General features: G+C 36.0%; 3 protein-coding genes across 3 annotated transcripts; 1 reads left to right on the top strand and 2 right to left on the bottom strand.

Annotated features, from left to right (window-relative positions):
- Window positions 1-2,015: 2,015 nt before the first annotated feature.
- Window positions 2,016-2,657, bottom strand: LOC102151782 (keratin-associated protein 6-1-like). The gene has a single exon (XM_038581132.1). It carries the CDS (start codon window positions 2,610-2,612, stop codon window positions 2,352-2,354), a length of 261 nt encoding a protein of 86 aa, XP_038437060.1. The 5' UTR covers window positions 2,613-2,657; the 3' UTR covers window positions 2,016-2,351.
- Window positions 2,658-7,406: 4,749 nt separating this feature from the next.
- LOC111093559 (keratin-associated protein 22-1-like) lies at window positions 7,407-7,541 on the top strand. Its single transcript, XM_038581133.1, has one exon. The coding sequence runs from the start codon at window positions 7,407-7,409 to the stop codon at window positions 7,539-7,541; it is 135 nt and encodes a 44-aa protein (XP_038437061.1).
- An 11,073-nt stretch (window positions 7,542-18,614) lies between these two features.
- On the bottom strand, window positions 18,615-22,002 carry LOC111093444 (keratin-associated protein 6-1-like). The gene is made up of 2 exons (XM_038581731.1): window positions 21,869-22,002; window positions 18,615-19,190 (listed from the first exon to the last, which is right to left on the bottom strand). Exons 1-2 carry the CDS (start codon window positions 22,000-22,002, stop codon window positions 18,932-18,934), a joined length of 393 nt encoding a protein of 130 aa, XP_038437659.1. The 3' UTR covers window positions 18,615-18,931.
- Between the last annotated feature and the right edge of the window lie 5,750 nt (window positions 22,003-27,752).

Below are 27,752 nucleotides of genomic sequence, written 5' to 3' on the forward strand. Positions count from 1 at the left end.
TTACTAGATACTAACATTCTCAGAGCAACCCAAGAAGCCTGGTTCTATGGTCACACCTAACATTTTTACAAGAACACCAATTTCCAAAAAGCTCCGTAATTTGTCAAATGTCATGAGCCAGTTAAGAGGCGTGTTTTATGTTTTAGGGTGGTAATTTAGGAAGTATTTTGTGTATACTGTTGGATAGTGTGAACACAATGATGTTGAGGTGGAGATCTGTTACTGTAGAAAAAGAGAAACAAATAAGGAATAAAGAGTAAAAGATTCCCATGTATTTCAATTTCAATTAGAGATATTCAGAATTTAAAGATTTTAAAGAAGTTGACAATCCAATGTGAGTATAAAAAAATAGATGTTTATTTGGGGATGATAATGGTAGCATTTAACCTCAGATTCAATGTGGTAGAGCTGCTAAGAATATTAATCAATTCTAGGTGATGTTAAAGCATGTGTTGGGGGAAAATCCTGGAAAAGCATAACCAGCAAGAACCTTGGCTTGTGACCCTACATCCAAGGCATCATTTATATTCAACTATTATGACTTACCAGCAAGGCAAAATAGTTGTAAAACCTACATTTCTTTAGATGTGTAAACATAGGTCAATTATTTTCTACTTAATATTAAACAAAAATTCTAAGCTTCAAGAATAAAGTAAATAGGAAAGACAACTCCTCACACAGGTATATGTTGAAGAAAATATGTTCTCTTTGGGGGTTTGATATTTCCAGGTATCTTAATTCCTTCTTGTGAGGTCAACAATTTTGAACTGTGAACCTTGGCAGGTTAACCATTATCTTAAATACAACACTTAAACTCATTCATGTCCAGGATCGAGAAATCACATTTTGAGAAATAATAATTGAGAAGTTTACAGATATATGACACACACACATACACATGGAAATACACAAAATGGTGGAAAAGGCAAGCAACTGCAGCTATAACTGTGAAACCGCATGCATGACAGGAAAGAAATGACTCAGGACAAGAAAGTATGGAGGATGCCATGAAGCAGCTTGATCGATTGATTGATTATAAAGCAGCTTTAAATATAAACAGGTAATGGATTTTAGAGTTGATGCCATCTTTTTTTTTTAAAATATTTTATTTGTTTATGTGAGAGAGGGATAGCACGAGCAGGGGGAGAAGGAGAAGCAGGCTTCCTGCTGAGCAGAGACTGGGATTCCAGGATCATGACCTGAGCCCAAGGCAGATGCTTAATGAGTAAGCCACCCAGGCCCCCAAGATGGTGTCATCTTTTAAAAATAGTTCTTAAACCATAGCAAGACTTGTTAGGTGGGTTTGAACTACTTTACCTCTTGGGCTGAATAAGCATAAGAAACACTTCTTGCTTAAATATGCCTGAACCAAAAATGAGAAACTGGAATCATGCATGAACACTCATATCTGGTCTTTTTTTTTCTTCTTTCAAGATTATATTTAGATTCAAATTAGTTAACCTATAGTATTAGCTTCAGGGGTAGGATTTAGTGACTCATCTTTTCCATATAACACCCAAGGCTCATCACCTTAATGCCCATCACCATTTAGCCCATCTCCCCACCCACGTCTCCAGCAACCCTTAGTTTTTCCCTAGAGTTAAGTCTCTTATGGTTTTTTCCCCTCCCTGGTTTTATTTTATTTTATTTTTCCTTCCAACACTCATATCTTAGAAGGAATTTCAACAAATAAAGATTTTGATGTAAAAGCACTTGGAATATATAATGCTTCCAGGCAACCTTTAACTAAACTGGCAAATATTATCTCATTTATCTTAACCCAGCATCACAACATTATTACCACTTAACCAGAGTAGAAAACTGACAGCTACAAAGATTGTTGCTTCCTTGATGTCACAAATCAAGGATTTGGTAGAGCAACTGAATTAGAAATAGAAAAAGAAGATATCCTCTAAAGAAGGCAATTGTTTCCTTTAATATAAATAATTTTTTAAAAAGCTAAAAGCATAACTGTCAATATTGAATGAAAAGAGAACCGAGATAGTTATGCCAGACTGAAGAAGTTTATTAGAAAAATGAAGAAAAACAATCTGTATGAAAATCGAAAGCCAGGATCTATGACAGTATTATTCAGATGAGACATCCAGTAAGAACTCACAGGATACTTTTCACATTCTTCTACTTTTCACAAATTATATCCAGGAAAGGAAGGACTTGTAGTTCAGACGAAGAGAACACCAGAGTTCAAGTCTGCAGAAAAAGTCATGTCTAAAACCTGTGATGTAGGGTAATCAGCACTTAACCATGAGACTCAGAATGCGTGGGGCTCAGAACAGGCAAATATCTCAAGTTCAGGTGTGGAGGGTGAGAGTCTCCCAGTGTGACCTCAGTTAGTACCAGCCAAAGCCAGAGCCATAGCCAGCGCCACATCCATAGCCACAGCCACAGAGAGAGCGGGAGCCATACCCATAGCCACAGCCAGAGCCACAGCCAGAGCCACAGCCCAGTCTGCGGAAGCCACAGCCGTAGCTGGAGCCATAGCCACAGCCCAGGCCTCCATAGCCACAGCCTCCATAGCCGCAGCCTCCATAGCCACAGCCTCCATAGCCGCAGCCTCCATAGCCATAGCCTCCATAGTAGCTGCCACACATGGTGTTGGTTGTTGAGGTTGTACTTGGGTAGAGAAGGAGAGAAGTGTCACTTCACTGTAGTGTGGACAGTTCTCCCTGCAGAGGCCTTTTATATGCTCTCAATGTGGATGTCACCCACCACATCACAGGTGTCATGTCATTGGGTAATTTTATGATTAATTGCATTAGTTTGTTGTTCCTCAACCATAAGAGAAAGCTTCAGAGGCATTAAGGTGATTTGCTTTGTTTGGAATTCTTTTATCCAGTTTTGGGCTTAAATGAGGGAAGACACTCATGCACTCTACACAGACCTGCCCCATTTTAGACCTTCATTTTAATGTCCTATAATCATCCTTTATTTCAAGAAAGAATGCATTTGCTAGGGTCCTGGCCTCCAGATAATTATATTATTGTATAACATTTCACAAAGAATAACATTTCTTCTTATTCATGAGTTTTTCTTCTGTCTTGATCCAAATAATTAATTTCTTCGGGGATTTAGTGCCTTTTTCTATATTGAAAGCATAATTTATCTTTCATGCTCATGATGTTGATAATAATTTAACTCATTAAAATTTCAAAGGAAACAGGTCTGAACAAAATATCTTCTACTTTCCTGTTTATACAAATGGGTTTTATTCTCATTTATGTCCAATTTCTACTGAAGGACATGAAAATATGTTATTCTGTGGAACCCAATTTTTATATTTCTTTTTTCTTGTCCTAATTGTATATGCACTGATTAGTCAACATTCTAAGTAAGTATCCAATAAGCTTATCATCACACAATGTTAACAATAAATTAGAGAACTGTTTCTTTCTGAAACGTCCAATCAGTATGGACGTGTTAAATTCACATGCTAAGCTCTCTTGCCTAACCCTTGAATTAAAACTATCTTCACTCAAATCAGTGTGATAGCTCATACTTTAAGGTATTCAAAGAAAAGTAGGGGTAGTTTTATGTTATAGTTTAAAAATGTACTTCTTTGTCTTTAAGAAAATGCATGTGGGAAGTCAGCACCATCTATACAGCCACAGTGATTTCTGATATTTAATTTCAGTTCTTGGGGGAGGAGCAAGATGGCGGAAGAGTAGGGTCTCCAAATCACCTGTCTCCACCAAACTACCTAGAAAACCTTCAAATTATCCTTAATTTCAGTTCTTATGCAAAATATCATTTTATGTATTCCCTCAAGTAACCTTAGGCAGGGTGTCTAGAATGGAATCCAGGCTGGTTTATATCACAGTGAAGATGGTTCAAGAAGTTAGCCACCCTCTGCATTTTAACCAACTCTCTCTGGAGATCATCAGAATAAGGACATAGATTTTTTATAAGTATACAATTCATCTTACATGGTAACTATTTCAAATGAGTCAAAAGAAAATAGCATGTCAATGAACCAAAAATTTTTTTCATACTAATGATCACATCCACACATTCATCTATTCAGCGACCATATATCTTTGAATGTACTTTCCATGTACGTGTCTTGGTAGGTGCATTTTTGTAAAGTACCACATCATTGTGACATTTTAGTCACTATCTGCTGAGTCAAGATATTACAGGCAGAGGACATCTTCACCACATCATTCAAATTTCCCATATGGAAAATTCCAATAGACTCAATTCTCACAGTTCAGAGCCTAGCGAACAATAAGTTTTTAGCAACAACTAGTTGAAATAGCATGATGTTTATTCTTCTTCAAGGATATTTAAGTTCTTAGAACATTGCTTAAATCTGGTAAAACTAAACTGCATCAGCCAATTAAAAAAACTATAATTAACCTGAGATATATTTGTATTTTACTTAAAAAGTCATTGAATACATTGTGTTATATACAAATGATGACTCTAATAACATTTTCTAGGTTTTTTTCTCCCTGGATTCCTAATTTTAGGAATTAATTCCTAAAATGAATGCTTCCTCTGAGATTTAAGTTGGTATCTCTGATTATAATAATGAGAGCTTTGCACTGCATGCCATTTTTTTTTCCTACGTTTTCTGGTGTGTTCTAAATATACTCAATTCGCAAATATATTCCATAATCAAAAATTAAACAAGCCTTCTTTCACTGCTCATACTCTTCAGAGTAATCCCCATTTCTGTATTCTGCTTCATAACAGAACTTCACAAATATATCTCTACAGCAGTGTTCTAAGACCCCTTTATCTCTCTGCTCCTGTGTTTTGATCTTTCATCTCCACTACTCTCCTGAGATCCCTCTTCCAGGGATCATCAAGATTTAAGTCCTGCCAAATCTAGAGGTCAAGTATTTTACTCAGCCTCTGAGCAGCATCCAGATTCACCAACTTCTCTCTTCATTCCTAAAGGCTCTCCAACCTTAGTCTTCATCCTATCACGCACACTTGTTGAATTCCAACCTCAGTCACTGCTTCTCCTAAATATCCTTTCCCTTTTCTCCTCAGATTTTACCCTCAAATGTGGGAATTCCCTGCTAGGTTCTTTCCCCACATATGGTTCTAGTCTCTGCCTAAACTCTTATTAGATGGATTACTTTGGATACATTCTTTTCTCCAGTCTCAATTTGTATTTCCAATCTTTAATTATATATAATTAAATTATATATAATATAATATATAATATATACATGATATATATATAATATATATGTTTCCAATCTTAATATATATAAAGGTATGTATATTTTCATAGATTAATCATTGTTAGAAATTTAACAAGACAAAATTTAGTTGATGATTCTTTATACTACTCAGGCTTATTCATTCTTTTCTTCTAGTTTTCCAAGTGTACATAGCATAAATCCAATCATGACCTTCCTTGCTGGTAATCCTTCAATGTCTGCCCACATTAGGATGGCTAGAGTATGTACCAGACACGTACACGTGAAATTTGAATTTCAGTATTTGTTTGCTACATCTGGAAACCCAAAGCTTAGAAAACACAGCTGACATGACCCTGCATGCCACAGCCTTGACTACATCTATGAGCTCATCTGGTAACTCTATTCCTTTCCATTACAATATATAGATCACAGTGTCTTCTCAGCTCTTCAGATGGGCTTGCTTTGCTTCTGCCTTCAAGACTCTGCCTTTGAGCTCTTGAAGTAACAGAGAGAATGGCTTATCCTTCTCTCTTGGTTCTCTCAGTGAGGCTTTCCCTGACCACTCAGAAGTAATCCCTCACCAATAACTCTCTAAGTTTTCCTTAGCTCATCTTGATTTATTATTTACACAGGCTCATCACTATCTGAAATTATCTAACTCACTCACTTAAATTTTGTCTGTCTTGAATCTCCTGTCCCTGCTTATCTAGAATGTAAGCTCCATCACAATATTGTCCTTGTCTGTCTTATCTATTGCTCCATCCCAGAACTCATAATAGTACCTGGTATGGGGCACTTGGATGGCTCCATTGGTTAAGTGTCTGATTTTTTATTTCTGCTCAGATCATGATCTCAGGGATTGAGCCCCGTGTTGGGCACTGTACTGGCTGTGGAGCCTGCTTGAGATTTTCTCCCTACCCTTTTCCTCCATGCTCTTGCTTTCTCTCTCAAATAGATAAGTAACTCTTCAAATAAAAAAAATAGTGCCTAGTATATAATTAGTTGCTAATAAAGTTTGATAAGTGAATTAGTAAATGACCAAATCAATAAAATGGAGGATTATTTTTATGTTTCCTTTTAACTTCTTATTTTGGAATAACTTTAGACCTACAGAAAGTTCCCAAAATAGTATAGAAAACTCTTATATACCCAGCACTCAATGTTCCCTAATGTTACATCTTTCATAACCATAGTATATTTATCAATCCAAAGAAATGAACTTTATACAATACTCTTAGCTACTATAGATTTTATTTCATCATTTTTTCCCATTAGTGTCCTTTTTCTGTTCCAGAATCCAATTCGCATTGCATTTAGTTGTAGAATCTTTTTTAGTCTCTTCTAATTAGTGACTGTTCCTCTGTGTTTCCTTGGCCTTCATGATCTTGACAGTTTGAAAGTGTTGGGTGTTTTGTAAAATATTCCCCAGTTTGGGTTTCACTGAAGTTTTATCATACTAGATTGAGGTTATACATTTTGAGTAAGAATACCAGAAGAGATGTGTATTTTTCAGTGCAACATATACAGTGGTACACGACATCAATAAATCATTTGAGAGTTTCTAGAATCCATTAAAACTCAAATTTCTAGTAAAATAAGTCTCTCCTTTTCATATATTCAGGGTAATTGGGGTCAAAGTTCAAGGTCTTTGCCATGGCGTGGAATCACATATAAAATTATAGATAAATGTATATTTGAAGTCTAAACCAAAGCTAATATTATTGCTTCACTAAAAAAGATAAAATAGTCATTCAGTGTTAACAAGTGAATCCAGGCATCATGTCTTCTTTCTCACAATCTTTCCATCCTTCTCTTTCCCTTTGAAACTACTCTTTTGTTCCCATGGCAGCAAATATGCAGGTGTAAGAAGGATATTTTTAGTAAAACTAGGATTTTCAACAGGTAGAATATTGTTTTTACAATGTTAGGGTAGCACTGACATAGTCTAAATTAGGAATCTGGAATAAACAAGTCACCAAAGTAGAAGAATCTTTCATCAAAAGCACATGATTTCATTACAGGCGTCCTGACACACAACAAAGTTGTCTTGGATATGTTAGTTACGAGAAATTCTTGAGATGGTTTTAATACCAATTAGTTTGAAACATGAATCCGACAGTGCCTGTGGTTTGCCCCACATACCACTCAGGTCGTTTATAAGGTCCTGAATAGATTATAAACCTAAAACTCTAGAAAATGACTCTGCTCTTCTGAGCCTTCTTCTCACACATGAGCTTCTACAGCAGCTACTACAGTGGCCTGAGCTATAGCCATGGAGGCCTGGGATGTGGCTATGGTGGTTATGGATATGCCCTTTACTGCCCATACTGCTATGGAAGATTCTGGCCTTCTGGATTCTTCTAAGAAATTCTAGATTGCTGATCTCTTTAGATCATTATCCTATGAGGCACTATGTATATCTCCTCCATTATTTATAATAACAATATAATAGGCTATTCAAGCAATGACAACCAACTCAGCCTACAATACCACATCAGGACTAGTTTCTCACAATTAAAAAAAGCCTTGATGTTATGTTATTAGTACATGATTAAATATAATCAACTTAAACCATTTCCATTTGAGAAGATGTCTAAATTCATATTTCATTGAAAGTAATCTTATTTTACAAATGCACAGCATATATATTATATGCACACATATTATATGTATACATTTCTATGATGTCTGCTGTTGTGTGTCTGTATGTGACAGAGAGTTTGCTCACCCTTTGACAATCTATAGTCAACGATATGGATGTGTTAAGCCTGACTGACATCTATATTCAACCAGCACTTTTGCAAAATGTGTTTTCATAAACAGATCCAGAAGCTACTATAATATATCTTGATCTCATCAAAACCTCATCTTCAGTATAGCTGTTTGACTAAAATCATCGGTAAAAACAGTACCCCCTTTCTTAACACTTCATCCAATCTCATTCTTTCTTGATACTCAGTAGTTGAATTTGTGGCTCCCGGCAGCTGCAACTGTTTTCCCCCAAATCATGTATTATGGCTATTTTTCACTCACTGACAAAATATCTTCTGGAACTCAGTCTATGCATGGCGGCTGCACACATAGCTATTCTACCTATGATTCTCATGTTGGCACAGAGAGATGACCAAATTTAAGTCTGCTTCACTGAAGTTTTCACAGGTGTTGATATTGGCCTGCCTTCAACCCCACAACCTTTCATCATTCATAACAAAGCAGTGACTTAGGTAGACCAAATTCACAAAACACAAGTCTGACCCAAAGTATAGGCTGGAAGATATAGCCTTGATCCTCGTAGCCTGGTTCATGATCAGCAAAGATGTTCATAATGACATTTCTTAATTCATTCCATTTATTATTGTGTTAGTGATGACATCAATAATGATAAAGTATAAAGCAACATTATCTTCTTTTTTTAAAAGATATATTTATTCATGAGAGACACAGAGAGAGAGATGCACAGACACAGGCAGAGGGAGAAGCAGGCTCCTCGCGGGGAGCCCAGTATGGGACTCGATCCTAGATCCCGGATCACACCCTGAGCCGAAGGCAGACTCTCAACTGCTGAGCCACCCAGACGTCCCAAGCAACATTACCTTCTAAACTTTTAGTGACAAATGTTAGAATTAGGGGCTCTACTACTAATTCAAGATCCATACAAAATTGCTTTCTGGATGGCTATTAAAGTATGAAGCTGGTTAAACTATTAACCAGCTACAAAAATGCATGTTTCCTGAAGACATCCAGAGGAAGAAATAATATAGAATTGTCTGTTCCATCAATTGGAAACAAGCAACGCATAGTGTTGTGCCACCCTGGCATCTCCAAAAGCTGACAGGCAGTGAAACTGGGAGGAGAGACACAAAGCTAAGTCCTTTTTCTTTTTTAATATTTTCTTTTTTTTTATTTATTTATGATAGTGAGAGAGAGAGAGAGAGAGAGAGAGAGAGGCAGAGACACAGGCAGAGGGAGAAGCAGGATCCATGCACCGGGACCCGACGTGGGATTCGATCCTGAGTCTCCAGGATCGCGTCCTGGGCCAAAGGCAGGCGCTAAACCGCTGTGCCACCCAGGGATCCCAGTCCTTTTTCTAATAGGCTTGGCTTTGGTCCTGCCATACTGGGCAGGGATCTCAAAAGGCAGGTCAACAGAAGGCCTTGTCAGAGAACGTCAGAGAACCTGTGGATTTCGACTCAACCCCATCATATTTTAAAAAGCGGCATCAGAGATCAGCCCTTTTTCAGAAATATTACATACTTAAAAAAATTCAAATCTTTGGAAATTGTCCTAAAGAAAACAAATGAAGAAACATTCATTCAAGAAAACCAACTTAATGTAGGTTTAGTGACAGTCTTGATCTACTTAAGCCACAATCTGCTTCTTCCATCCTCCCTCTTCCAAGTTAATGGCAGAAGCTCACCTCTGGACAGAGGAATCCACAAAATAGTACTCCCTACTCTTGTCAAAGGCTACAGCATCTCTCTCATCTGGGCAGGCCATTCGTCTATCTCATGCTTTCTTGTTCTGTGTTGCAGTGGCTAAATTCCAAGTGAACATGGCCAAGAGGCATGTGGTTCCCTTTATCTACTCTGTTCCCAGTTGTAGTGCCAAGTGCTACCCATCACCCAACAAACTAACAATCTTGAGGCCCCATCTTGCTTTCCATCACTCCAGGCCACTGATAGGAAGGAGGTTTCATTACAAGTGTATCAAGCCTAAAAAACTAGAGGCTACCGCCCAAGCCCAGTGATTGCTAGTAATGCAGATGTGTCTCTGTTAAGAGAAGGAACAAGCAACTGTTCCTATCCCCAGTTCTGGAATAGTTGCTCAGATATTTTGCACAAAGCAAGAGGCAAGCCATAAAAACAGAGAGCACTGAACCTTCCCTCGAATAAACTAGTTTATTTAGAATAGTGTGTAAGAAAGTCAAGCTTAAGGGTATGCTTGAAAATGACAGAGATTTTGAGGATAAGCAATTAAGAGGCAGCTTGTTGCTCCGTGACAGCAACAAGTTTAACCATAAGCCAATTGGTTTATCAGACAGAACTAGGAGGAAAGACAGCTAAGAAGAACTCCCTTGGTGGCAGGGCAAAACTTAAAGACTGGCCTCAAAATATATATGTACTTTCATTGAAAAAATATATATATATTCATTGCTGGGTGAAGAATTCTATATATTAAAATTCTTTTAGCTGATTGTATTGCTCAGATCATCTGTCTCCAGGTTATTTTCTGCATACTAGTTTTATCAGTTTCTCAGAAGGTGAATTGAAAATACTCAAGGGTAATTGTAAATTTCTCTATTTCTATTCTCAATTCTATCACTTTTTATTCATTGACTTTGAAACTCTGCTGTTGGTGCACACTGGAATTGTTATTTCTTCCTGATGTATTAATCCTTATACCATATGCAATATGTCTCTTTATCTCTAGTAATTTTCTTTGGTCTGAGGTCTATTTTACCTGATTAATGTGACCACCTCCTACTTCAGTTTATTACCAATGGCTTGATGTAACTTTTTCCATTCTTTTACTTGCAGCCTACCTATGTCAATGAATTTCAAGTGAGTTTTTTATAAACAGAATATAGATAGGTCAAACTGGATTTTTTAAAAAATTTTATGATAGTCACACAGAGAGAGAGAGAGAGGCAGAGACATAGGCAGAGGGAGAAGCAGGCTCCATGCACCGGGAGCCCATTGTGGGATTCGATCCCGGGGCTCCAGGATCACCCCTGGGCCAAAGGCAGGCGCCAAACCGCTGCGCCACCCAGGGATCCCAATACTGGATTTTTTAAATCCACTTTTCCAATTTCTATCTTTTGGCTCATGTATTTAGACTATGCATATTCAATGTAATTACTTATATGTTAACACTGAATTCTGCCATTTTATTATATTTTTTCTATTTGTTTCTTCTAATTTTGTTACTCTATTTTTCTTGACTTTCTATGTTTTTGAACATCTTACAGCATTGAATCTTAATTTATTTATGGTATTTTTGAGTGTATATATTTCCATAGCTTTTATAATGCTTCCTCTGGGTATTACAATATGCATATGCAACTTATAACAGTGTAATGGTATCAATATTTATGGCCACAAGTGAAGCGTTGGGCATTTACTTTGATTTCAATCCCCTTATCATGTCTACTTTTAATAGTATTTCCTTGATTATAGTGTTATAATTTTTATTTTGATCACCAAATAGGATTTCTAAAACTCATAATGAAGAAATTAGTCTATTATAGATACTCATAGTCCTGTTTTTTTTTCCATTGTGTCTTCTTGATGTTTCAAGACCCCTTCCTTTAGCAATTTCTTTTCTGTTTGGAGAACTTTTTGAAGTCAATCTTTAAATGTAGGTTTGCTAATGACAAATTATTTTTTTCCTTCTAAGGATGTTTTTATTTTCCCTTTCATTCTTGAAAGATAGTTTTGCAAGATGTAAAATACATGGATGACAGTTCTTCTTTTTCACCATTTGTAAACTTCTACACCATTTTTTATTACTACATTCAGATGATAAATCAGCTGTCATTCAAATTGCTATTATTCTTTAGATAATGTGTAGTGTCTCTGGTTACTTTCAAGACTTTTTTCTTTGCCTTTACTTTTCAGATATATATTTATGATGCATTCTGGTGTTTATTTTATTTTGTTTGATATAAATATACCCATCAACAGGTCCTAATGGTAATAGAATGTTAATCTAAAACTGTTAATTATAAGATATATATTATTTAAATATTATATTTCAATGATAAAAAGGCTTACTCAAGGCTTTTAGGCAATCAAATCATTTACAAAGGATAAAAAATGAGACTATTAATCAGAATTTTCCAAAGACAACATACAAAGACAGAAGAGAGAGCATTTAAAACCTAATAAAAGCAAGCATTAAGACTTTATATTTAATGAAGCTGTCTTTCATGTAACAATTTATTAGAATAACAGTTTTCAGCATAGAAGAAATTAAGAAATTCTGCACCCAAAAGGCTATACTGAGCGGCAAAATTTGGAGACAAATAGATATATAGATATGCATGTATATATATATGTCTTGTGTATATACATACATATATGTGACTGTATATGTGTGTGCAGTGATATATTTTTAGTGTAATATATAACCAAATCAAACACAGGGATTAATTTGAGGATTAATAATACACTAATATATTGTGATACAAAGTAATGATAAACTAAAAGACAAGGGAGTAGCAGAAGAGGAATAGAGAAAAATAAATTGAGCTTCTGTTGTTTAGACAGCAGTGGAAGTTAAGAATATGAATATAACTAGTATATCACATAATAAAAGTTTGACTAAGAAGAGAGAACTTAGTACCTTAAAATTGTTATATACACAAAGATACCTAAGTAGCCACTAGAAAAACTACAAACCATTCAAATGCCATTATAAAAATTTATTAAAATGTATTGAGTTTTGTTTCATTCTTCTGCATGTGGATGTCCAATTTTCCCAGCACCATTTATTGAAGAGACTGTCTTTCTTCCAATGGATAGTCTTTCCTCCTTTATCGAATATTAGTTGCCCATAAAGTTCAGGGTCCACTTCTGGATTCTCTATTCTGTTCCACTGATCTATGTGTCTGTTTTTGTGCCAGTACCACACTGTCTTGATGACCACAGCTTTGTAGTACAACCTGAAATCTGGCATTGTGATGCCCCCAGATATGGTTTTCTTTTTTAAAATTCCCCTGGCTATTCGGGGTCTTTTCTGATTCCACACAAATCTTAAAATAATTTGTTCTAACTCTCTGAAGAAAGTCCATGGTATTTTGATAGGGATTGCATTAAACGTGTATATTGCCCTGGGTAACATTGACATTTTCACAATATTAATTCTGCCAATCCATGAGCATGGAATATTTTTCCATCTCTTTGTGTCTTCCTCAATTTCTTTCAGAAGTGTTCTATAGTTTTGAGGGTATAGATCCTTTACATCTTTGGTTAGGTTTATTCCTAGGTATCTTATGCTTTTGGGTGCAATTGTAAATGGGATTGACTCTCTTTCACCATACACAAAGATAAACTCAAAATGGATGAAAGATCTAAATGTGAGACAAGATTCCATCAAAATCCTAGAGAAGAACACAGGCAACACCCTTTTTGAACTCGGCCATAGTAACTTCTTGCAAGATACATCCATGAAGGCAAAAGAAACAAAAGCAAAAATGAACTATTGGGACTTCATCAAGATAAGAAGCTTTTGCACAGCAAAGGATACAGTCAACAAAACTCAAAGACAACCTACAGAATGGGAGAAGATATTTGCAAATGACATATCAGATAAAGGGCTAGTTTCCAAGATCTATAAAGAACTTATTAAACTCAACACCAAAGAAACAAACAATCCAATCATGAAATGGGCAAAAGACATGAACAGAAATCTCACAGAGGAAGACATAGACATGGCCAACATGCATATGAGAAAATGTTCTGCATCACTTGCCATCAGGGAAATACAAATCAAAACTACAGTGAGATACCACCTCACACCAGTGAGAATGGGGAAAATTAACAAGGCAGGAAACAACAAATGTTGGAGAGGATGCGGAGAAAAGGGAACCCTCTTACACTGTTGGTGGGAATGTGAACTGGTGCAGCCACTCTGGAAAACTGTGTGGAGGTTCCTCAAACAGTTAAAAATAGACCTGCCCTACGACCCAGCAATTGCACTGTTGGGGATTTACCCCAAAGATACAAATGCAATGAAACGCCGGGACACCTGCACCCCGATGTTTATAGCAGCAATGGCCACGATAGCCAAACTGTGGAAGGAGCCTCGGTGTCCAACGAAAGATGAATGGATAAAGAAGATGTGGTTTATGTATACAATGGAATATTACTCAGCTATTAGAAATGACAAATACCCACCATTTGCTTCAACGTGGATGGAACTGGAGGGTATTATGCTGAGTGAAGTAAGTCAGTCGGAGAAGGACAAACATTATATGTTCTCATTCATTTGGGGAATATAAATAATAGTGAAAGGGAATATAAGGGAGGGGAGAAGAAATGTGTGGGAAATATCAGAAAGGGAGACAGAACGTAAAGACTGCTAACTCTGGGAAACGAACTAGGGGTGGTAGAAGGGGAGGAGGGCGGGGGGTGGGAGTGAATGGGTGACGGGCACTGGGTGTTATTCTGTATGTTAGTAAATTGAACACCAATAAAAAATAAATTAAAAAAAAATGTATTGAGTTTTGAAACACATCAGTCTTATCAATACATATGAATTGGCTTCATTTATCTATTAAAGAAAACATTTTAAATTTGGCTCATAAAGTAAGACATCACTATATGCTATATATATGTATATATATATGTATATATATATATATATATATATATATATATATACACACATATATACTTAAACAAAATGATTCAGAATAACAAAAACAAAGGCATATACAAAGGTATCTGGGCAAAATGTCACAAGAAAACATAGAAACTCTGATATTAACCAAAGAGAATTCAGACCAAAAAAGCATTAACTATGACAAAAAAGAGAGCTTTCTCATGTAAATTCTAAATAAATCACAAGAAATATCTTACTCATATATACCACATTTTCTTTATCCATCCACTAGTCAGTGGATATTTGGGCTTTTTCCATAATTTGGTTATTGTTGGTAATGCTGCTTTAAGCATCCAGGTACATGTGTCCCTTCAAATCAGTATTTTTGTATCCTTTGGGTAAATACCTAATAGTACAATTGCTGGATCAAAAGGTAGTTCTATTTTTAACTTTTTGAGGAAACTCTATACTGTTTTGCCCAGGGACTGCACCAGTTTGCATTCCCACTAGCTGTGTAAGAAGGTTTTCCTTTCTCTACATCCTTGCCAACATCTGTTGTTTCCTATGTTAATTTTAGTCATTCTGACAGATGTGAAGTGATATCTCATTGTAATTTTCATTTGTATTTCCCTTATGATGAATGATGTTGAGCATCTTTTCATGTGTCTGTTAGCCATAAGTATGTCTTCTTTGGAAAAATGTCTATTCATGTCTTCTGCCCATTTTTAACTGGATTATTCATTTGGGGGGTGTCAAATTTGATAAGTTCTTTATAGATTTTGTGCATTAACCCTTTATCAAAGATGTCATTTGCAATGCCTTCTCCCATCCTGTAGGTTGCCTTTGAGTTTTGTTGATTGCCCTTCACTGTGCAGAAGTTACTTTTCTTGATGAATCCCAATAGTTCATTTTTGTTTTTGTTTCCCTTGCCTCTGGAGACATTGCTGTGGCTGAGGTCAAAGAGGTTACTACCTGTGTTCTCCTTTAGGGTTTTGGTTATTTTTGGTCTCACATTTAGATCTTTTATCCATTCTGAATTTATTTTTGTGTGTATGTTGTAAGAAAGTGGTCCAGTTTCATTCTTTTGCCTGTGGCTGTCCAGTTTTCCCACCCCTATTCAATAGAAGAGACTATCTTTTTCCCATTGGATATTCTTTCCTGCTTTGTCAAAAATTAGTTGACCATAGAGTGGCAGGTTCATTTCTGGGTTTTCTATACTCAGCTATAAAAAAGAATGAAATCTTGCCATTTGCAATGAAGTGGATGGAGCTAGAGAATATAATGCTAAGCAAAATAAGTCAGTCAGAGAAACACGAAAAAAATGATTTCACTCATAGGTGGAATTTAAGAAATAAAACAGATGAGGTGTGTAGGTGTCTCAGTAGGTTAATTGTCTGCTTTTAGCTCAGGTCCTGGGGTCCTGGGATCAAGTTCCATGTTGGGCTTCTTGCTCAGCAGGGAGTCTGCTTCTCCCTCTCCTTCTGCCTTTCTATCCTGCTTGTGCTCTCTATCTCAAATAAATAAAATATTAAAAAAAGAAATAAAACAGATGAACGAAAAAAATAAAGGCAAGTCATAAAATATATTCTTAACTATAGAAAAAAAGAAGGTTGCTGGAGGGGTGGTGGGTGAAGGGATGGGTTAAATAGATGACGGGGATTAAGGAGGGCCCTTATTGTGATGAGCACTGAGTTTGTATGTAAGTGATGAATCACTAAATTCTATACTTGAAACTAATATTCACTGTATGTTCACTGTATGTGAACTAAATAGAATTTAACTAAAAACTTGGAGGAAAAATAAATATCTTACACTTATCATGTATACGTCAAATAATACACACACCCTCTTTATGAAGATATAGACATATGAAGCCAAGATATAGATGGAAACACACTAATAATAGGGAATGTTAAAACAGCTCTTTCAGAACAAGACAAATGGAATGGGAAAGTAAGTAGCAATATTAGCAATTTAACAATATTCTCAATAAGGTAGCTTTTATGGTTATATATTAGCCTTTATACCTTAGTAATAGAGAACGAACCTTTTTCTCAGCTCCCACAGAACATGCACAAAGTTTGATCATATACTTTGTTACACTGAAAGCATTAGTAAGTTTCAAAAAGTGAATATACTATCTGATGTATAAATATACTAAAATATATAGTATAGTAAATAGTAAATAGTAAATACATATAGTAAATATATATAGTAAATATATAGTATAGTAAAATATACTATCTGATGTCAGACAACAAACTAATAATTGCTAACAAAAACAAAGAACAGAAAGCCCTTTAAAAACAAAATCAAATAGTGAAGAGAACAAAAATAAAAACACTCTTTATTTTGGAAAATAAAAAACCTCCCATTAAAAAATTCTTGGGTGAGAGAGGTCATACAAATTAAATTACAGATTTTAAAATAATTAATAATAATGAAAATAGCCCATAACAGAGTTTATAAGAAGTATTTAAGCAGTTTTCAGAGAAGAATTCATAGCATGAACACTTTCATTGGTAAAAATGAAAGGACATAATATTCATCATATTATTTTTATAACACTTACAAAGGAAACTTCTAAACAAAGAAAGCACAGAGATAGAAATAATAAATAGTAAAGCAGAAATTAATGAGGCGGAGAATCAGGAAAAAAACGGTGATTTAAATAATGAACCAAATGAAAGAATTAACAGAACTTGCTAACTTGATGAAGAAAAAGAGACAGAAATAACATAAAAAATAAATAATAGGAAGGAACATTAAAACAGAAGAAATTTTAAACACCATATGAGACAACTTTTCAGAGCTCTGTATATAAAAATTTGAAAACTTAGATTTTCCTAGGAAACATTTCCTAGGAAAATATATATTACTAAAATTGATACCATTAAATTTAGAAATCAAAAACAGTCCAATTTCCTTGGAAGGAATAAAAAAATATATATTAACAAATAATTCACTAAAAGCCAAGATTCAGATGATCTGTCAGAATTCTACCAAAGATTGTTCTAACACTACCTAAGTTGTTGAAAAGCACTGAAAATGATGGACAGTTTGCTAATTCCTATGATGAAAAATGAATTACATTGAGTCTCTGGTAGGCTGACTCTCCATATACCCCCTTGATTCCTTCCTCCTGATGCGAATTACTATGTGTGACCCCTTCTTGTGAGTGTGAGGGAGACCTAGTCCTGATTTGTAACAAATGAAATATGGCAAATGTAAATGGCTGTGTGTGATTATGTCACATAAGATCTTTGCATTCATTGTACTAGAATCTTTCTTCTTACTTGAAGGCTCGGAAAAAACAAGCAACCACGTTGGAAATTTAGCCAAGAACTCTGGGCAAATTTTTGCAGCTGAGGGTGACTTCCAGCCTGCAAGGGTGTCTGGCCAAATACCAGCAAGAAAATGAGTCTTTCATTCCTACAAGTACAATGAACTGAGATCTGCCATCAGCAACATGAGTCGGCAAGTGACTCTTTCCTTACCTAAGCCTCAGGTATGACCAGAGCCTCATCCAACATCTTAAATTGGAATCTGAAACTTCTCAGCCTATATCTGAAATAGAGTTACCTAAATATTATGGTCCACTATGCATGCCAGACAATTTTATAATTTATTACCAGCTTGGGATGTAATGGATTATTAAACCATTCCTTGGGTTATGTCTTTCATACCTTTAAAATATGTACCTTTAACAAATGGATACCTGTTTTAAAATTATACCTTTAAAATGGAAGATGAAAGGAAAAGAAGGATATAGCAACATTGTTCATTTATTTTAAAGAACATGAATATGAAAGTTTGGGGAAATTAATTTTTTTGTTATTATGTACTATATGTCAGGCATGCTTAACCTAACATATAAGTAATATTTGACTTAGTGTTAATAGTTATCCAGCATATAACATTATTCCCTCAGTAGCAGAGGAGGAGGACACTGAAGTTTACAAGAAATAATTTTTTTCTAAGACAACAAGGACAATAAATTTTTTCTAAGACAATGGTCATAAAAATAATAAGAAAAAATTAGCTTTCTTAAAAACAGAAAAAAAAAGTTTGTAAGTTATCTTAGGCACCAAATGACTGACATAAAAACCAGGGTTGCTGTTTGGATTGGACAAATTTATTAGGTCAACACAGAAACAAGCTCCAGCATGAATATCATCCAGGCAGTTGCTCTGACACCACCACCCTGATGAAAGTAGAACTGTGGGGGTCACAGATAAATTTCACCATCTCCCACTTCCTGCAGCAAATTCAGGGAATCTGTAGGTTTGGTTGTAGGTGACAGCAGACAGAACTACTTTGATCATGCAGGATATCATCACCCAAGGCGAAGGCTCAGAGCATGTGGAGCTCAAAACTGGCAAATTCCATGTCCAGGTGTGGAGGGTGAGAGTCTCCCAGTGCAACCTCAATTAGTACCAGCCAAAGCCAGAGCCATAGCCACATCCATAGCCACAGCCACAGAGAGAGTGGGAGCGATATCCATAGCCACAGCCAGAGCCACAGCCAGAGCCATAGCCCAGTCTGCCAAAGCCACAGCCATAGCTGGAGCCATAGCCACAGCCCAGACCTCCATAGCCACAGCCTCCATAGCCGCAGCCTCCATAGTAGCTGCCACACATGGTGTTGGTTGTTGAGGTTGTGTTTAGGTAGAGAAAGAGAGAAGTGTCACTTCACTGTGTACAATCCCCCTGCAGAGACCTTTTATATACCCTCAATGTGGGTGGGATCCACCACACAAGTCATCCCATTGGTTAATTTGCGAAACCTCTGTGAGTAACTTGTTGACCCTTGGTTTTAGGGTAAGGCTTTGGGGGCAATGAGGACATTTGCTATTGTTTAGCCACATTGAATCATCTGTGAGTCATTCATAAGAATCAGTTGTCCTAGCTTCAAAACCCTACTTATACAAGATCTTCAAGTTAGCAATTTGTAACCAATCTTTATGACAAGAAATAGCATTTTAGACATTCTGACCTCAAACCACCAAACGACCAGCCTTCTTTTGGCTGACATTCAACAGGTCATAATAATCTGCCTTAATTTGAGATTCTCCATCTCTTCTTCTCTGTTTCAAAACATTTTTTCTTTTAGGGATTTTCCTTATTTTCACATGAGGAGTAGCTTACTAGGAAAAGCCAAAAGGTATCACTCAACTTCATGAGACTATTAACGAAAAGCCAATAGTTTAAAATTCTGGAACACCAAGGCCTGAAAAAACTGGGCTTTTCTTTCTCACTTATATTAATATTTCCTTTTATGACTCTACTTTTAAAACATCAATTTTTTTTCATGATTTCAAATTTATGTCCTGAATCTATAGCCAGGAAATAGAAATGAGATTTTATTTCCTTTATAAAATTTCATTTTCATGAATGAGTTTTCTTTATACTTAAACATATTTGTAATGTTTGTGTTTTGGCTCAAAGATGAATATAGGCATTTCTTTATTTAAAATAATACTAGCAGAGTTACCTTTCATGACACTAATAAATTTTCATCAACAAACAATGAAGTCTTGGTAAAACATCTTGGACAATGAGAAATATATTACTAATGGTCAGGGTTCTTTTTTTTTTTTAAATATAAAAAAGCTCAGACCTTAACTGGAGGATTAAGTGAAATAGCCCTCTAATCTTCTGTTCTTTGTAAGATGACCTCATGGGAGTCCATAGAGCATAAGAGATATGAATAAAATTCTGAAATCAGCTCTCTGGGTTCAGATCTTACTTCTATCACTTATAGCTTTGTGACCACTATAATGGTGTACCTCGGTTGCTCTATCTGCAAATGGGACAGTAATAACAATAATAATAATAACACAAGATAATTTCGAGAGTCAAATTAGTGCGTGTCAAACCCAACAGTGTCTGGCACATGGTAAGTAGAAGAATAATCTTTGCTATTATTATTTCTTTCATCCTCTGTATCCCTGAATATAAACTTTAGTGGAGAGTGGATGAGTTGAACAAGAGAACTCAGACACAGTTAAGTCCTCATTTGGGGGTCTTGGGTCATTGCAGCCAAAGGAAAGGACTCTACCTTATGACTGTGTATCTAAAAGTAGAAAAAAAGCATTCTCTAATTTTCCTGAGAAGGAGCAAGTCCCATGAGTGGCCAACAAATATAACACAAGCAAGAAGAGAATATAACAATTGGTGCCTACCCAGTTGGATTTGAGTTCAGATTCATTATGCTCCCTAGCACAATAAAAAACATTCCTGGCTGTAAAGCCACAAAGATGCAGCACTGAATAGCAGGTAATGGATTGACCAGAGGAGCTTTTGGCTAATGGCAATGGGAAATGGCAATATGTGCTATGTAAACATAGGTGTCAGCGCAGGACAGATGAAGGTGCTCCCTTCTGATCAGTAGCATCTGTCTGCACATTAGAGTCCACTCAGGAGAAGGTGGAGTTGGTGAAACTTTTAATTCAATTGAGCTTTCATTCTGCAGACTAGAATGTCAGTGAATTTTGTTATTTACCCAGAAGGGACAAGAATAAATGTTTTATCTACTGGAAATGGTAACTCAAGATAGAATTTGGTAAAATATGAAAATAAAGCATATTTGTACACCTGTAAAGTTTTATCTTATAAAAATGTTGCCTAAGAGATACCTAGGTAGTTCAGTTGGTTAAATGTCTGCCTTCAGCTCAGGTAATAATCCCAGGGTCCTGGGATCCAGTCCCAGGTCTGGCTCCCTGCTCAGCGGGGAACCTGTTTCTCCCCCTCCCTCTCCCTCTGCCCCTCCACCCAATCGGGCTCTCTCTGTCTCTTTTTCTCTCCTCTCTCTCTCAAATAAATAAAATCTTTCAAAAAATGTTACCTGAATTATGTATTTAAGATAAAATGAGTTTTATCTAAAAGGAAACATATATCCCATTCTTTAAATAAAACTTACCCTTTAGCACTTTGATTTTTCCAAAGCTAAACAAGAGTAACTTTTTCAACTGCAAGGGGCAGATGAATTTGAGATTATTAATACACTCAAAACAATTTGCGTCAATTGCAGTTTTGCATAGTTTTTGTGATTTCATAGAATTTCATTATGGAATTGAAATTTGAGTCCTCAATGAGAAAATCAAGTCAGATATCTGTTGTTCGATGCACATGATTTGACTGTGAAAATCTTGACCCAACCGCAGAGTAGTTTTGGCTATGAAGGCGTCCCAATGCCCAATGAAATGAGAGATTCGTGAGAATTTTGTTTTTGGTGTTGCTCTAGTTAATGAGAAATAACTTCTAATAAGGGCAACATTACCTGTGACTTGCCACATCTACACTGAAGAATTATAGATCTTATGAAGGGAGTGATATTCAGTCATCTTCCTCTTCTGCACCATTCACCCTGATACACGACCTACTACAGCAACTACTATGGGGGCTGTGTGGCTCTGGTGGGCTTGGCCATGGCTACAGCTGTGGCTACTGCTTTGGCTATCATGGGTATCACGGCTACAGATATGGCTGATGCCACCCATCTTGCTATGGAAGATATTGGTCATATGGATTCCACTGAAAAATTCTAGAATGCCTGGACTCACTAGATTTGTCATCCTGTGAAACATGAATTCTGCTGCTGGTCTTGTTCATCCCATCCTGTCTCTTTAAAATAGTAAAAATCTAAATCTAGGCTATCATGAAAGAAGCAGAGATGTCATCTTTCTCTCGTTCCATCGTATATTCTTTATGATCTTTCTTAAAGAATATATTTTATTTTTTTTAAGAATATCTTTTAAAATGCAACAGAAGTCTCCCCTTGATCACTAAGTACTTCCTTCAATAAATTTAATCTTTTTGCAAAGATGATATGCTTTCACATTTATTTATTTTCACTGTCATTTCTGCATATGGATGATTATAAGATAAAAATATGTGTGTAGTAACTATCCCCAGGGAAAGATGCTACTTTCTTCCATTTGTTTTTTTCTGTTCTTTTTTAATCCCTCTGCATATTTCCCACACTATTTAAAGCTGAGCTTCCACATGACACAGTTGATTGCTTCCTCCTCAATAAATTTGGCTTCTCTTTAATTCATAGGCCAAATAATTCAAAACACACCTGAATTCTGATAGCTGCACAGAGCTGGCTGTCTGCCCTCGTTTTCCTAGAACACAGAGGAACACACCCATATTTTAAGTGGTGCTTCTATGAGTTTTCCAGGCGTCTGGTTTCTGGTAGCTTCATAAGAAAGCTTCTTAGATGCCTGATGTCATTCATATAGAATTCATGTCCAACCAGGAATTGGACATAGGGAGTGCTGTACCAGTCTTGAGAACCCAGCTGCCTTTAGCAAATCTCTTTACGTAAGATCAGTTTGATTATGAAGTCCATTTCATATGTTTTTTAAGTCTCATTTGTTCAATACCTGGTGTGTAAAACATGCCAGGCACACTGCTGTGTTAGGAACAGAACATTTTGTAAATGATTATTTGATATTGTTTCCATTGTCATGTTAATGAGTTGTTGAGTTGGTTTTTTTTTTAAGATTTTATTTATTTATTTGAGACAGAGAGACAATGAGCAGAAGGAAGGGAGAGGGAGAGGAAGTGGGAGAGGGAGAAGGAGAGGGAGAGGGAGAAGGAGAGGGAGAGAGAGAGGGAAAGCAAGAGGGAGAAGGAGAAGCCAACTCCCCACTGAGCAGGGAGCCAGACTCAGGGCTCAATCCCAGAACTCCGAGATCATGACCTGAGCTACCCAGATGCCTCACATTACTGAGTTTTATATAGATGTACCATCTGTAAGACACTAATATCTATGCAATATTAAAATGTGAAAATAGGATATTCTAAGATTTTTAAATTTTTATTTTTTAAGTTTTTTAGATTTTATTTATTTATTCACGAGAGACACAGAGACACAGGCAGGGAGAGAAGTGGGCTCCATGCAGGGAGCCCAATGTTGGACTCAATCCCCAGACTTTGGGATCACACCCTGAGCCAAAAGCAAATACTCAAGTGCTGAGCCACCCAGGCATTCCAGGTTTTAAATTTTTCCAAATGAAGAGTTGAAGAGAGTTTTGACCCCATTTGTATAAAAACAAAGCCTTCTCAAATAAATTTGTAAAAACAAACTGTTGAAGTTAAGGAGGATATATATTTACTAGTCAAATTTCAAAAATAAACTGTATAACTAAATAATGGGATTCAGATTGATTTAAAAAATTAAAAAAAGATGTGAGTATAATAAATAATACATTTTTCTAATAATCACAACAAACTGCTTTAGAACCAAAACTTCAGATCTTTATATGACAAAAACTTAAAAATTTTCTAACATGTTAAAGCAAAACCTATCATAATGTGAGCTCTTATTATATAAATAATGTTATATGTTTTATATTCAATGATTATTTACCAGTAAGTAATGCATGTAAAAAATTATCAATAAATAGCTATATTCAAATTTTGGATACAGGTTCCAAATACTACTGGTTTAGCTTTCTTTCTTAAAAGTTTGAAGAACACAGCTCTAGACCAAGGCTTGTGGTCTGTTGACACCTGTGGAATCCAAAGATGCTTTCAAGAGGTACATGAGCCCCAAACTATTTTTGTAGTTTATCTATTTGCCTATTAGATAGTCCCATGAATACATATTAGAGTTTTTCAGATATGTGCTATGTTTAATATGCTACTGCAACAAACCGAAAGCTGAAGCAGATATGAGAAAGCCATATTCCATGTTTCTTCTGCCACTATTTCAAAAAACCTTCCTGGAGAAATTCACTAATGACTTTAAAGACAATTTGAGTATATGAGAACCCAAAAGGTAGAGGAAGGAGGACATCTAGCATGAATATTTTAATTTCTAAATAAATGTTCAATTGCATAATATAATGGTGTACTCCTATAGAAAGCCATGGCTAACAAATAAATAAAACTCTCAAAATGAAAAAAATGCAGCTTTATATTAGCACTTTAATGTAAATATAGTCAGTTCATCCTCAGTAAGTAATAGAAAATATTATTTGGTGTGAGGAGTTGTTTGTCTGATGGAAAGAAATCATATAACCTAAAAGATCTTTTACTTCAGATAACTCTTCACTTTTATCACTTCCTCACTCAAATAGATGTACCCTCAGCTCCTTGTATATCTAAATATGCCATAGAAATTACTATTTTAAGAAAAAAAAAACAAGGAAAATTGGCTTTTTAGGGCTTGAATATCAACAACATTTCAAGGAACCTAAGTATAGACTTTAATAACAAAACCAGAGTGAGAAGATCTCTAAAATACAAGAAGAATCTAGTTAACAAGTGACATGATTATTGGATTCCAGGAAGAATAGTTAATAATATGTGTTATAAGGGCATCTCCTTGTTTTTTGACACAAGTGTTTCATGAGGCTTTATTATTAAACTTTGCCTGAAATATGAGGTCATACTGCCTCATACATCACAGAAGATATGAAAACTCTATATACAGATGGTGACATTCAAATTGAGAACAAAAATTTCCTGCTCCACCATGGAAACCACTCCTCCTAATACCATGCACCATTACAACAAGCATTATGGAAGCCTGAGCTGTGGCTCTGGCTCTGGCTCTGGCTCTGGCTGTGGACATGGCTGAGCTGCACATCTTGCTGGGGCACATTGTGGCCCCTATGGATTCTACTGAGGAACATCCAGAGCAATTCAATCTACTATACTCCTTTACCTGTGAGTTCCCGACTCTGCTTCCATGGTTGTTCACAAGAGTAATTCTACTCCCTGTACCAACTGTGACAAGCTCATCCATGATAACCTGGAAAACACAAAGCTCAGATCTGATGGATTTCTCAGTTGATGAAAATAGCCAGGAAAGTGTCAAAAATTACAGAGAAATTTCATCTTTGATATCTTTTCTATTTTTTTTTAATATTTTAATTATTTGATAGAGAGTGTGTGTGTGAGCAGGAGCAGGATAAAGGTCAGAGGGAGAGGGAAAAGGACACTCCTCACTGAACAGAGATACAGGCTAGATCACAGTACCCCAGGATCATCACCTGAGCTGAAGGCAGACACTTAATTGGCACCCCTATCTTTTCTAATTTAGTTCAACATATTTCATAATGCAAAGTTTTAATTTTTAATGAACTTATTTTTTTTGCATTCAATAGTATTGCATTTTATTTAGATTAATTTGTAGGACTCTGTGGGGCACTGTCTTTGAACTTCAACTTTGTCATTATTCTGAGAGGATCGTTTTCCAAAATATAAGGATATGGCCATCATTCCTTTATAACAGCATCATATAAGAACTTTTGCTTTCATATATACCTATAGGCAGCACTATTGTTCATACATAAACCAGCTGAATGCCATTTCATACAATTTAGCACCATTTTCTATTATCATGTGCTAGAGATATCTGTCTATTAAAATGTACTAGAGATATCTATCTGTCTAGAACCCCAGTTAAATTGTATCATTCGGATATGTGCCTAAGTGCTTTATTCTCCCTTTCTTACTTCTTCCTATTCCTCTGAGTTTAACAGCAAAATAGTACAATACATACCTGCATAGTTGGTGGGTCTGTTCTCATTTTAGAGATCTATCGGAAAAGCCATCTAGCTCCCTTCTTGGTAAACAATGTTTTAGCAACCTGGATCATCATCTTTCATTTGGATTAGGGATATTACCCTTGTTCTTCCAACTTCTAAATTGAAGAAAACAAAACTTCTTTTCTCAATTACTCTAGCTTTCTTCCAGAACCAAATGAAGAAAAGGAGTTTCCATAAGACTCCAATGAGGAACCATGTCTCTGAACATCCAGACAATATTCTCAAATATCAAACACATCTGGCTGAAAGCACTCTAGAGAGTTCAAAATGTGTTATCATTTGAAGGACTTTCAGGAAATGTATATAATTTATATTATATTACATCATATTTTTAGAAGTTCTATTTCATTGTCTCAGCAACTGAGACAACTCAAGGAATTCTCCAATTTTTCCTCTGGGATGGTGGATTCTCTCAAAGGCCCTGTATAACTGACACCTACTCAAGTAATGAATAATAAACAGGATATGATTTCACACAATATCACTGATAGGAGATTGTAGCGCTGCAGTGAGAAAAGTTGCTGGCACTTATTATGTGCCTAATCAATGTTTTTAATAAATAAATTAATGACAGTGAATAATGTTGAAAATGTCTCCCTGGAATTTTATATTCTACTTTAGCAGAAAATGAGAAAGTAGGGATATAAACTATCTCTGGGGTCTTGATGCACTCATAATGTTATTTTTCCCAGAAAGTATCGATTGTCTCTTTATGGGCTCTCAACAGAGTACTCAGAATGGAATATAGTTTTATCATAACAAGAAAACACAGACATTTTCCATCTTTTACTCAACTATACTATGACTAATAGACTTAATCAACTATATTACAGATCACTCTCAATACTTAGGGTAGATCAAAACCACCTTTGAGAAATTCAATAAGTGTTTAATATGTGATGGATTGAATTTGTTAACTCAGCCATATTTATACTACTTTTCAAGAGAGATTCTATTTGAATATCATTGCATATAGCTAGATTTCAGTCACCGCCTTTAGCTCTATTCAAACCAACCTCTTGTTTCTTTCATCTAGTTTCTGGCCAATGTCAGGAGGAACCACCTCAAATACTGAAATTAAATATCCATCTTAAAGCCTAACCTGGTTCATAGCCTCTTCTAAGAGAGAATCTATCTCTTTCATGAGTGAGAAATGTTCTCTGTCTGCATGATGCATACCCTTCCAGTTGTCTTCGGAAAAGAATTCGAAACTCATGTAGGATATCACGTGTCCCCTATGCTGCTACTCAGCTGTTCTGTGAGGAGACTTCACCCCAGACACCCCAGGGCAACTGTAAGATGATGGAACTCAGAGGGTGACTGGGTGGAGGAGTCTCCAGGTCTCTAGTTGGACTGAGGAAGGAGAGGCCTATACTGAAACAAATTTGACACACTGTAACAGAAAAGCACAAAGTCCTGCTTTTCTGCCCAGTCTCTGTAGAAAGATCAACCTAGTTTTTTGTACCAGTTTTACTTACTGAGGTGTAATTGATACACACACACACACACACACACAAACCTGCACAGATTTAAAGTATATAGTGTAATGAGTTTCAGCATATCACTATACCCAAGAAACCATCACCACAGTCAGGGTAATGAACATATGTATCACCTCCAGAAGTTTGTTCTTGCTCTTTTGTTGTTTTTTTCTTATTGAGGTAAGAGCACTTAACAGAAGCTCT

This window comes from Canis lupus, chromosome 31 (assembly GCF_011100685.1).
Source record: "Canis lupus familiaris isolate Mischka breed German Shepherd chromosome 31, alternate assembly UU_Cfam_GSD_1.0, whole genome shotgun sequence".
NCBI lineage: Eukaryota > Metazoa > Chordata > Mammalia > Carnivora > Canidae > Canis > Canis lupus.

Bases quoted from the DNA above. Each gene is read 5' to 3' on its own strand.
- LOC111093444 (XM_038581731.1), bottom strand. From the start codon at position 22,002: ATGGGTGGCATCAGCCATATCTGTAGCCGTGATACCCATGATAGCCAA. The intron at 19,191-21,868 runs GTGAATGGTGCA...TACACAGTGAAG, and splicing joins GTAGTAGGTCGTGTATCAGG to TGACACTTCTCTCTTTCTCT.
- LOC102151782 (XM_038581132.1), bottom strand. From the start codon at position 2,612: ATGTGTGGCAGCTACTATGGAGGCTATGGCTATGGAGGCTGCGGCTAT.
- LOC111093559 (XM_038581133.1), top strand. From the start codon at position 7,407: ATGAGCTTCTACAGCAGCTACTACAGTGGCCTGAGCTATAGCCATGGA.